Source organism: Maniola jurtina, chromosome 5, assembly GCF_905333055.1.
Source record: "Maniola jurtina chromosome 5, ilManJurt1.1, whole genome shotgun sequence".
Taxonomy (NCBI): domain Eukaryota; kingdom Metazoa; phylum Arthropoda; class Insecta; order Lepidoptera; family Nymphalidae; genus Maniola; species Maniola jurtina.
The window spans coordinates 12,093,873-12,106,593 of record NC_060033.1 but is presented as its reverse complement, the minus strand read 5'-3'; the positions used below and the strand labels follow the sequence as shown (position 1 = coordinate 12,106,593).

The 12,721-nt window shown below is 37.6% G+C and overlaps 1 protein-coding gene across 3 annotated transcripts in view; it reads left to right on the top strand.

Annotated features, from left to right (window-relative positions):
* Positions 1–1,607: 1,607 nt before the first annotated feature.
* Positions 1,608–12,721, top strand: part of LOC123865537 (protein DEK) — a 19,728-nt gene continuing 8,614 nt past the window's right edge. For 2 of the 3 annotated variants that reach the window (XR_006795988.1, XM_045906625.1), the window contains exons 1-9: positions 1,608–1,733; positions 4,435–4,570; positions 9,557–9,651; positions 10,165–10,266; positions 10,592–10,698; positions 10,892–11,030; positions 11,394–11,522; positions 11,962–12,124; positions 12,401–12,556. Coding sequence is in view for 2 of the 3 variants with exons in the window: in XM_045906625.1 (XP_045762581.1) it covers positions 1,692–1,733; positions 4,435–4,570; positions 9,557–9,651; positions 10,165–10,266; positions 10,592–10,698; positions 10,892–11,030; positions 11,394–11,522; positions 11,962–12,124; positions 12,401–12,556 (1,069 nt within the window). In the remaining variant the exon portion in view is untranslated. The remainder of the gene's footprint in view (positions 1,734–4,434; positions 4,571–9,556; positions 9,652–10,164; positions 10,267–10,591; positions 10,699–10,891; positions 11,031–11,393; positions 11,523–11,961; positions 12,125–12,400; positions 12,557–12,721) is intronic. The other variant, XM_045906626.1, reaches the window with a different exon arrangement.

The window sequence follows — 12,721 nt, the reverse complement described above, 5'->3', positions numbered from 1 at the left end:
AGAAAGAAGATTTTAAAAATTGGACTGTAACAGAGTTTTAGTTCACTATAGTTTGGGGTAAAGCCGATTTACACTTGCGAAAGTACCGTTGTAAAAGCGCTGTCGCGATGGTAAATACTTTACAAGAGAAAAATAGTTTCACGTACTTTCGAATGTCGAGACTATAGTCGCTAACCATTTATTAGTCTGATCAGACAGCTCAGAGTTATTTAGCGGGCGATGGAGATAGTTTAGAGTTTCTCGACATAGTTAGTATTTAATTAGAGATGAGGCACTCCGTAAGAGAATCAGAGTGATTGACATAATTAGCTCAATGGGTAACGAAGTTAAAGTCGCAACGAGCAAAGCATTTTCAAAAAATTATAGAACTTGGGGTTTCAAGGCTAAGTCCCTACAAAAGACCTACGTCCAGTGGTGAACATCTATCGGTTGATGATGGCAATGATGATGATGAATTTTTGAATTTTCTTAAACTTTTTCTACCTAAAACTTTTTCAACTCATGTTTTGAAGTGACTAAAGTAGTAGTTACTTGAGAAACTTTCATCTCTCTAGAGAAGTTAGGTAGCCTATAATAGTTTGGGACAACTTTGTGAATGGAACATTAATTTGCTCGCATACAGGTATTTGATAGGTCAGTAATTTGGTTTTTTTTACAAATAAAATTAGCGAGCAAACGAGAAAGTAGGTCATGAACATATTTTGCTGCACCAGAGGAACCGCCAATGCGTTGCTGGCCTTTGAATAACTCCATCTTGTAATCAAATAAATCTGGGAACACCAACGAAAGGAGGTGAAAGTGGCGGTGAGGTTTTTGACGTGACAACGTCTTATAATTCGATAGAGCCGGCTGCACGCACGAAAAAACATGACTCATGCGGCGTTACCTCGCTCTGAGGCGTTCCATGTAAGGCTTGAAGTCCAAGCGAGAGCGCGGAACGAGCGAGAAAGAAGCACAATCGGCCTTGTTGTCACGTTCAACTATCGTCAGTAAACCAACTTTACAGACAACCAATTTTTACTACAAATAAATAAACAGATACAGATTTTTTTTGACGTGACAACGTCTTATAATTCGATAGAGCCGGCTGCACGCACGATAAAACATGACTCATGCGGCGTTACCTCGCGTAGGCGAGGTAACGCCGCATGAGTCATTCTGAGGCGTTCCATGTAAGGCTTGAAGTGCAAGCGAGAGCGCGGAACAAGCGACAAAGAAGCACAATCGGCCTTTGTTGTCACGTTCAACTATCGTCAGTAAACCGACATTACAGACAACCAATTTTTTTCAATAAAACATATTATTGTATTATTAATCATAATGTATCTTTTAGATCTCTCAATCTTAATAATAATCTGAACAATAATAACTACATAAGTTAGGTAGCGATATCATTATGTTAATGAACAGACTTTAAGTCGAAAAATGTTCGTAATTCACATTCTTATTTTCAGAATTGATTTGAAAAAATCAGATACTGACAAATCTGCATTTTTACTGAGCAGTTTCAAAATGTGAATTTCAAAATACGATTCTGAAATCCGGATGTGTAAGACCAGCTTAAATATATGAACTTGCACCGCGTGGAACAAAACGCAAACTTTTTTTTTCTATGTTGTGAGTGCGTGCATTTGTGTTGTCCGGTGTTTGAAGACGCTTGGAATTTCGCTTTCAATTTCTTCATAGGAAAAATGTCGGGTGATACCGATAAAGCAAAAATCAGTGATAATCAGGTATAGTTGTGAAAAATGTATTAGTATTAATTTTCAATATATTGGTGCGCATCTAATAAGGACCATTTGAGCTGTGAAGTGGTGTTATTTTCGTGTTATATCACTAATGTTTGCCTGCGTCTCAACATGGCTGACAGAACGTTTGCTTCCCGCTAAACGCGGGAACTACGCCACGAAGGGTTGTGATACAAGTCAATATATCGCAATAAAAACTGTGAATGCGGTCTTGATCAGTTAACGAAACTGATTTTAATGGGATATTTTTCACTATTTCGGATATTTCGCACCCCCGCCCCTTTGCATTTGCTTGCAGGGCCTTTGTTAAATGTGCAAGATATAGTATGACATTGATAGGAAATCCGCATGACCTTGATATTTTGTGTCTTGCGAAATTTCTATTCGTTCATATCGCAAAATGATGTTATTCCACTGAACCATTGCTTGGCGCGTACTTATTTACGCGGCGAACGCGACGGGCGATGTAAATAAAACCGGAGAGCCCAGTCTCGGGGGCCTTTATGGTGACCTCCTTAGTTTTGCTATTCGATTTTTTTCGCGTCTCGTGCGATTTATCTTATATGCAAATGTATTGTATGATCGAAATTCTGTACAAATATAACTTATTCGCAATATAGATATAAATTCGATCTTAACATTCAAAATCATATTTTTGGTAATATTATGTACAGTTGTAATGTACACTTCTATGTATATGACATAGACAATACGGTAGTGTAGTATTGGCGTATTGAACTTTGTTTCTTATGTATGTTACCTTAAGGTTGAGAATCGATTGGTGGCGAAGTAGTTGACGCCACTGGTAGCAAAGGTGTACATTTTGAATTGATTGCTAACCAGATAAAATTGTTCATTACTCTATATTTAGTCTGATTTTTTTAAAGACTCATTTTGTTTTGTAAAATGTATTGACTTGCCATTTATCACAGCACATTACCTAACCACACATTTAAGACATTACACAAAATGATACAAAAATAAATGTGCTCATACAAAAAAAATGTAACTGTTATCATGAAACTGACACTATTAGGTACTTACAAAGCAAAACTATCCAAAGTAAAAGTACTAGTTTGTGCTGCATATACATTTTTTGTGATAGTTACCGGTTCTCTTGTCTAACTTGTAAAGTAAACACTAGAAATCAAACACCTTATATTGATCAAAACTTTATGATGGTCCTAGTTCATGTTGGCTCAATGCACTAAGCCATATATTTAATATCATTGTGTGTTCAGGTACAATAAGATAGATCTATAAATTGCACTGACAATTGCTCAAACTTAAGACAGTTAATGATTATTTAAGTTCCTAACATAAATCTGCCTCAATTTAACTATGTAAAATCATATGACATGAGCAAAATCTATAGATCTCAGGCTTAGTGACCCTATACATGTTGGCCAGAAAAGTGCTAGCCCAACAATCAACATGTATGGGGCCTTAATTTCTGTTCTAGTCAAATAATCGTGTAACAAAATTACTCAGCAAATTAGTCTTAAAACTGCTAATTCTGTTGTACATAAATCTCTAAACTATATTGATACTAAATTAAGCTAAATACAAACTGTATTGCTTTGTGTTGTTTGAAACAAATTCAAAAATTTAAGTTTAAATTAAAATAATTTAATCACAAAAACCTATGGAGACTTGTGATTAAATTAGTGTAATCTCCACTTAAATTGAATTTGGTTCAAACAACGCCAAGTTAGGCATGTACTTAATGTTTAAGTGACAACCCTAAAAATGTTGTAATATAAATAATAAAATCAAAAATAACCAGAGTAACCAACATAGTTCAACAGGCTGAGAAGTTGAAGTGGCATTAGGCAAGGCACATAGTTTGGAAAACAATGATGTTGGGAATTGGTATCCCTAAGTGGTAGAATGGCGACCTCGCACTAGAATGCGCAGCTTTGGGAGACCACCTACTCACAGGGAGCCGTTGGATTCAGGAGGCACCAGACTGGCGTGTCTGAAAGTCCGAAAAAAAAACTTATGTCCAACAGTCTTTCGTTTGACGACAATCATGGTGATAATGATTAAAAAACAATAAATTGATTCTATACATACTGAATAAAAAATGTCATCTAATTGTAACCACCTTAAGGCCTCATTTACATGAGAGCTTTTTTAACATCCCTTAAAAAAATTCCAAATAGAACAAATGTATTCCCAACTACATATCTATTCACATGCAAAAATGCGTTGACGTGTGAACGTATATTTGGGAATACATTTGTTCTATTTGGAAGCTTTTTTAACGCCTATCGTGTAAATGAGGCCTAACGGCCGAAATTCGTAAAATATTGATCTATCCATAATCTGTCGATAAATCACTTAGCGTATTTCTGGTATTTCTTAATACGTAATACGTCAAAAAGACGATACAATATTTTATGACAAATAACATTGCTAACAACCGAAATTAGAAATCAATCTGTCAATAAGTAACTTAGTAACATTGGTATTTTGTCAAAAAATATCATACATTTTTTTACAAATAACAATGTTGCTAAGTAACTTATCAATAGATTAAAGATTGATTTCATTATTTTTTTCGGCCGTAAGTAACCTATCAACAGGATTAATTAGCAAATAAATACTTCTTATTCTTATTCTTATTTGACCATTAGCAAATAAAGTCATCCCATTTCATATAATAATAAATAAACTTGTGCAGGATGAAGACAAGAAATCCGGCGCGGGCGACGGGCACACGACGGAAGATGAATCTTCACAGGATTCCAAGGGTGAGTCCCTATCTCAAGAAGCCGAAGTCCAAGGTAACGCAGATGTAGAACCCAAGGATACGCCAGGTCAGAAGTTCTTGTGTTCCGTCACCCACATTGTTTCTAACCTGGGCTTCACTTCATGAGATCATTTTGTCCTTGTCACAGGGTATTGCAGCTCTTGCAATTCACGAGCGCGCGTGATCTTTACTTGTGGTTACGTCGTATAAAAGACATTGCGTAAGTGTGCGTGGCTGTTGGACCAATCAGTCGCGAGCAAGCGCTTGCAAACGCACACATTTACTTATACCGCTACTATTTAAACACAGGCATGTGTCACGCACACTCGTGAAATGGAAAAACTATAACTGCTTAAGGTTCAAGTATAGGGATAACGGGTGCACATAAAGAAACGAATTGAAATGAAACAGCGCTAATCATTCCATCTCACAGTACACTGTATTTATTAATTCATATTTAACCTCCAAACGTCGAATAACTTTGCCAGAATCCACCTTCATACTCAAGACTGAGTTAAAATGAGACAGAAATGATCTACCTACATAAATCTCTCTTTTTAACTCTGTTTTACGTCTGAGCAAAGTCTAAATACGCTCTATACATTTCAGAATGTGAGAGGGAATGATTAATGCCGCCATTTTTAATTCTTTATTGTCACGAGACTTACTTACCTATGTTGAAGTTATACTTATTCATAATGTTTCCTATTTGAAATAAAAACATCAGTAATTTATTGTGAATAAACTATTTTCTCCTTAAGAAGTAACATCATCATTTGTTATGCTTCTAGTATTACAAATTCACAGAGTTCGTCATAACTTCTGCAAAAACGCTGAGTCAGGAGGGACAGAGGTTGTTTGTATTGCCACCCACATTAACTAACCATTGAACGATAATAATTATGTATAATATAACATCTTCATTTTCACAGATCATTTTGTGTGTCTGTGTCTCATAATAGCATAAACATTATTAACTTCAAAAGATTCAAAGGTCTTATTTATTTTAAAGGTGTGCTCTGTCATCTGTCATGTTCTAACTTTTGCACAATATAATGTATAGTACGCGACAGGTTGAAATGGCAATCGGGGAGGGGACGCCCCGCACACCCGCACAGCCCCGGCGCTAACTCGATGCGAGTGACGTGCGGGTGTGCGGCGTCCCCCGGCCTCATACCCCGATTGCCATCTCAACCTGTCACGGACTATAGGTACATCTTCATGAGCTCATTTTGTGTGCCTGTGCCTTGTCCCATAATATACAGTACAACCAAATTAATAATGCGCATGCAGATCTTCGCTAATTGTCGTATTCCGAATCATTAAATCGTAAGAGCCCTAAACAATGCACTTGCATTTTGCACCTTGTTATAAACAAATAGGAGTCAATATCATGTGTATCATACGACCGTTGCCGAACAGTGACGAAGATTTCTATGCGCATTATTAATTTGGTTGTACTGTAGGTGTGTGAGTACCTTAAAGTTTAAATTAGATAATAAACATACGCCTAGTAAAAGTTAGAAAGCAAAACTTTCGCTTTTACTAGTTGTAATTGTAGTAAAGTCAAAATATGGAATTCACTTGGTAGGTCATCTGAACAAATTTTAGGCATTTATTTAAGTCGAAACACCTAATTAACTTGGTAGGTCATTTATAAAAATTAATTTTGAACAGGTCAACTGTACAAAATCTACTCTCGAAGTAATAATTTCTGTACTCTATCCACGGAAATAAGTTAATCTTTATCCTACAGAAACGACAGAGACAAATATCTCAGTAGGCGTTAACTAATTTGAGTCACCAACTAATCACAAACATGTTTTCAAAAAAAAACATTCGAAATTTAAATCGAAAACATAGTTTCGTTTGTGATTGGTTGGTGTTTCAAAATGGTTAACGCCCACTGAGATTTTTGTCTCAGAAGTTAGTAGAACTTTCCGTGGGTAAAGTATAGACGTACCAACAAGTTGGCTGCCAACCTGAGTTGGGCGTCTGTACATTTGACATTTTAAATAACATCCACACACAACTTGATGTTAATGTAGCAATGAAGATGCTAAGATTGCTTAGTAGATAAGTATACCAGTAACTAATTAACTATAGTTATTGTTCCGGAACGAATAACTTAGAGAATCACCTCGTTGTCCGTCAGTCCATTTTAATGTGGTCTACATTTTTGTCGGAAAACAAATGTTTATAAAAATAAATAAACGTTTAATACAACAATGCGTATCAAAAAGAAGTACATACTATATTATTAACAGGAGTTGATATAGCCCTCGAGTGTGATCGCAAAGAAATATTTTACGCGGGAAATAAAGTCCGGAAAGAACCGGTTATTTCAATTCAAAGTCGACAAGATCCGTGACATAGGCGCGACAAAGTCTTCGCGCTGGATATGCTGTAGTCATGACGGGGGGCTCCGTTTAGAAAATGATCTCGACTATTAAATTGACTTTATTTATTTTTTGATCTGTGCGGTTGGGGGCCAAATTCGAATCTCGATACATATTATTAGTTGCCGACTTGAGCCAATGTTACTAGTGGAGTCGACTGGTTGTCTCTAGGCGAGACCACCCTCTGTCGGATTCTAAGGGAGAATTCACACGTATAGTGCGCGACAGGTTGAGATGGCAACCGGGGTGGGGACGCCGCGTAGATCCGCACAGCCCCCGCGCTAACCAGCTGCGGGTGAACGAGGGCAAACGCTCAAACCCCGATTGCCATCTGAACCTGTCGCGTAATAGACCACAGCGCAGCGCCAAAAAGTGGTCAAGACATGGTTACGTGTGAATTGTGTCGCTGCAGCTTCTTGCAGATACAACTTAGCCCTTGACTGCAATCTCACCTGGCGGAAAGTGATGATGCAGTTTAAGATGGAAACGGGCTAACCTATAAGGCATATGGTAGTCTTCGTTAAACCCATACTCCTTTGGTTTCTACAGGGCGTCGTACCGGAACGCTAAATCGCTTGGCGGCACAGCTTTGCTGGTAGGGTGGTGGTAACTAGCCACGGCCGAAGCTTCTTACCGGAGAAGCATCCACATTCCACACAATTAAATTTGGGTACAAAATGTCATCCCTGTGAATTAAACTAAGTATTTATTTTAATACAAATTAGTGCCCGGTTGTGGTGATGTAGTTGTGATACGTGTGAATTCTCCCTAAGTGAAATTAATGCCTATATGATGCCTTTTTTGAAGAGGGTGTGCGAAGAAGCGTAGCGAGATAATTAGGCTAATTCTGTTGTATTCAGTCTTTAAACCAAAATGACAGGTATCCCTTTCGTATATACTTTCTGTAGAAAAGGATAGCATTAAAATTTAGACCTCTCAAATTTTTCTTCAGCTTAGAGATTGTGTAAAGCAGGACTAGCCAAAATGTGTGAATTCTTCAATACTATCGTTTCATTTTCATATCTTAGATAATATGTCGGAAATAGCTTCAATGAGCCAAGCTATGAAAATGCTGCGTTTTACACAATATAATATGACGCGCACAGTGTGGTTTTGTCCGTTTTTTTAGGCAAGTTTTTTATTTCAGACTAAAACATTTTCAATGACGTGATTTAAAAATGCGACTCTAGGCATACTTATACATCCATTAAATAAATGATTGATAAAATATAATAAATTATTATTTTTCACGTTCTAGGCAAGAAAAATCGAAATTTTCAAAAATTATCTCCGAAAATATAACTTTTGTCACAAGGGGAAGTTCTATTCCCAGTTTAGAAGGGGGAATTCGTTATGAAAAAATAGTAAACACGACTGCTCTGCCAAAAAGCGAACTAAAAATCAAAATTTTCACATTTGAAAATAGCGCCATACAGCCGCCATACTGATTTTTTTTTTTTTCAAAAAAATCACAGTCAGTGTCACCCAGGATGATGTAAGGATTGTAACGATACTCCATACATCCAAATCCGTCCAGGCAGAAGTTATAGTGGAATAAAGAAACTCACAAACATAAATCCTGAAAACATTACACTCCTTTTTTGGGCAGTCGGATAAAAAGCACAAGTCGGACAAAATGGTCAAATACCACACTGTGCGTCCGCCTCGCACGTCCTCGTTAGAATGACATCCTACGGTTACAAGCACTTAGCATTACGCCGAACGCAGTGTCGTGGTTAAGAGTGCCCTCCATGGTCACTCCATGCTCTCCCGCGAGCGTGAGAGTATGCTATTCTAATCAACATTAATTAAATTAATTTTTTGCAATTTTTTTTTTACAAACTAAAGACATTTCAAATCATTATTGAGTAAAGTTTGGCCAGTAGATTTGCAATTTTTTGTTGTTTCTTACATGGTTTATTTACGCACGAAGTTGCCTCAAAATTTGGCTTAAAAAGAGATATTTCAAGGTTGTAACTTTCAAAATAAATATGATTTTACTTATTATTTATGATTTTACTTATTACTTAAATATCTAGAACAAGTAATATAAAAATAGGCGCGTTTGTAAGAAGAAGCGCGTAAGAGGTGTACTCTTAAGGATGTGAATCTGTAAAATATTACTCTATGAAATAAAAGAAAGATGCAAATCAAACAATACATGTAATAATAAACGTATAATTAAATGATGAATCACATTCGTAATATTGTAACTACGCCTTTATCTGTTGGTTATCAGTCAAACTGTTGGTGTCGTGCAGTTATCGCTGATCTGCGTAATGTGAGCAACTTTAGTGCTTTAGGTAGGAGCTATCTGCTATTTACTACCAGCGCCTATTCTTCGTGGGCCGTGCACGATGTTGCTAATTGGGACGTTGTCTTAATCAAAAATAAATTACTATTTCTTAGTAATTACTAGCTTATTCCAGCGACTTCGTTCGCGTGGCCTACACAATTTCAAACCCCTATTTTACCCCCTCGCTCGTAAAAGTTGAACGGGGGTTTCTTTTTTCTCTCTAGATACGGAACCCTAAAATGAACCGCCTGAACGGAACCATTCCTTACATGATATGCTTGATAATACCAAAATTTCACATGCACGAAGTCGCAGGTGACGGCTAGTAATTCATAATTTGTAATGTCGTTGTACACAGGTGATGCAAAATCAACAACTGCAAACGGAAAAGAAGACGGACCTGCTAGCGACTCTAAAGATGAAAAAGACGGAAAGGCTGACGTAGACAAAAAGGTACGTCATAGTAGAAGTAGCACCAGCACACTTAACATAATACCGTCTGCTCTACACTTGGATCTACGTGAACAATGTCCTTCCATCCTCGCAAAGTAAACCCTTTTCACAGTAACTTTGTCCTGTGTCCTGGACAACAAAACGGATACGACATCGGACGAAAAACGCCGCGAGGCGCGAATTCGCGACCCCATCCATACTATTTAGTTTTTCGGCTTTCGTAGCATGAGTTACGAAATAAAGAGAGAAACAGAAGGGATTTATGCGTGCAGGTGTAGTGGTCATATAGGTGTGCATGGGCGCCATTAAACATCGTACGAGGCGATCGCGCCGCACGGCTTACGTTCTCACATTGTTTGCGCATTTTCGGATGATGCTATTGGGAAAATAAAGAAACATCGAATTTGCACTACGTTTCAAATGACCTTGAGGTCGAAACTTTGAGAGCGAACGTTATTTTTTTTTGTATTTTGATATACTTAGATACAAATCTATGTTCCTTTCTCAATTTAGGAAGAAAATGGTGAAACTCACGATGAAAATGAAAAAGATGATGTAAAAGAAAACAACAAGGGCGGCAAGAAAGCAGCACTAAAGAAAAAACCTAAAAAAGAGGTAAGTTGATTGCATTATCACTTAACTAAAATGCCACTAACTTAAAAAAAAAAACGTTAGAAGCTTCAAAAACTAATTTTTCTTAAAAGAATGCTATGGAGCAATCAAGGTTTTTAGTTTATCTATGAATGATATTATGGTCTAACTATGATCTTTTGATCTCTATAACTTCTTCAATAAGTAAAATAGAGAGTTAATTATTATCTATCAATGAAAACCAGTTTCAGAAGTGAGTAATGAGGTCCATTCCCACTGTGACATGTCACTTCGTTCAAAGGTTTTATGTACGTACCCTAGTGGGCACAAATAAATGCTTATTGTTTAGGATACTGAGGAGGAGGATGAAGATGAAGAAGAGGAGGAGGAGGAAGACGAAGAAGGGGAGGAGGGAGATGAGGAAGATGAGAAGGACGAGAAGAAACCTAAGGACAAGTAAGTTGATAGACAGTTAGTTTTGAACAAAAATTTGAAAAGCACGTATACTAGCAAGGTCACGGTTACAGTGGCTAACTTTTTAGCTGAAGAAGACGAGTTTTTTCTTCCATCTGTAAAGTTGATAAAATTGAGATACATATTAGTTACGGTTGCGATATGCCTTGCCATGAGACTTTAATATGTCGTACAGAGTAAAGAAGCCGGTGAAGAAAGCTAAAGCCGGTGAAGAGGAGGGCGATGATGAGGAGGAGGGTGAGGAAGAGGGCGAGGAGGAGGAGGAAGAGGAAGAAGAGGAGGAGGAGGCGCCCAAACCTAAACCCAAAAAAGAGGTAACTTGTTAGCTTGCACAATTTAATTTAATTTTGCCCGTCTGCATCATAGCAGAGACGATTATGATTTTTAACATTATATGAATGTGTATGTGGGATTCATAAAATCCTCGAAGAATCCCCATGGCGGAATTCTTTTTAATTAATATTTTATTTAATAGTTATATTTTTTGAGCCTAATCGAATTTATCTTACCAATGAATGGGCCTGTTGCAATCAAGGTGTTTTCTAGACTATTTTACGAGCTATAAGCTCACAACCTCTAGAATTTGTAGGGTTTTTTGTTTTTTTGACTGAAATTCGGTCGTGAAGACATTATTATTCTAGATGGTGCAGGTATATCAATCGAAATATTGTTTGCAGCCAACAGAACCACCGGTGCCGCTGCCAGCGGGCAAGGGCCTGCCCTTGGGACACATCAACAACGTTGAGATCTCGCTATCACGGTTCAAGACACAGGACCAGAAATTATTGCATCAGTATTTATATGGGGTAAGTAAGTTCATTCATGTTAAAACATTCAACCATATACCACTGACAAATAAAATTATTACTGTAATAAATTATGATTCCTCCTGAAATTGGTGAAAATGATGGCACATAAATTCTTTTAACGAAATTTCTTTTGTTGTTTAGTTAGACAATGGAAAATATGTCATTACTACACCCGCTATTAAAGTGTTGTAGTTTAACTTTTAGATTTTATTGTAACTCATAAAGTAGTAGTATTTTGGGTTTTATAAAAATGGCTGTCTGCATTGTTGAAAAAAATTACAGACCCTGATTCGATCGAATGATCTCTCCCATTGAGGTCATTTTATATTTATGTGGGTGTTATATTCTTCAAAATAATGTTTTAAAAATAATTTTATTTTTTACACTTTATAGTATTTCATTTATGATGTCTTACTTTTAATAATTTTTGTCACAGCAACTATGCCTGGATCGCAACGTGAAACGGAATATAAAGAAGTTCAAAGGCTACGAGTGGGCCATCGGCTCGGCGGAGTACAAGGCCAAGCTCGACGAGACCTCCAAGATGGAGCTCAAACAACTGCGCACCATGTGCGAAATGCTTGACTTGGACAAGAAGGGTACTTACCGTTATGGTTTTTTTTTTAAATTATGAAATAGACGCTTGACGACAATCATGCTCAATCAAAAGAGGTCTAGAAGAGAGTTACATTGAAGGTATATAAGTCATACTTGCCAGGATTTTTTTTTTATACCTTCATCCTATAAAGTTAGTTGAATTGAGATAGTACCGGTTGCCAGTTCACAGTCAGTTTGCTACTTTTGTATGTTTATTTTGTGATTTGTGCTCAACAAAAACAAACATACATACATATTAATTGTATTTTATTGTTCAGGTGGTCCCAACGACTTGGCGACTCGGATAGTAGGGTTCTTACAGCAGCCGGTCGCGAACTCGCCGCACTCGCGCGGAGTGGCGAGGCCGCCGCCCGCCGCCGCCACGCCCGGGGGCCGTCCGAGGAGATCCGCCGCCGTCAAGATACACAATCGAGGTGATTATACAACGCGCGCACACGTACATCCCTTTCTGGGGCAGACTTACACAAAAACGCATATCCCCCCCATGCTTCGCGGTCTGGAAAGTCCTCTTATCATCTGCTAGTCCTCTGCCAGTCAATCATGACACGGTGCCAATCTGTTCCACATCTTGTGCCACT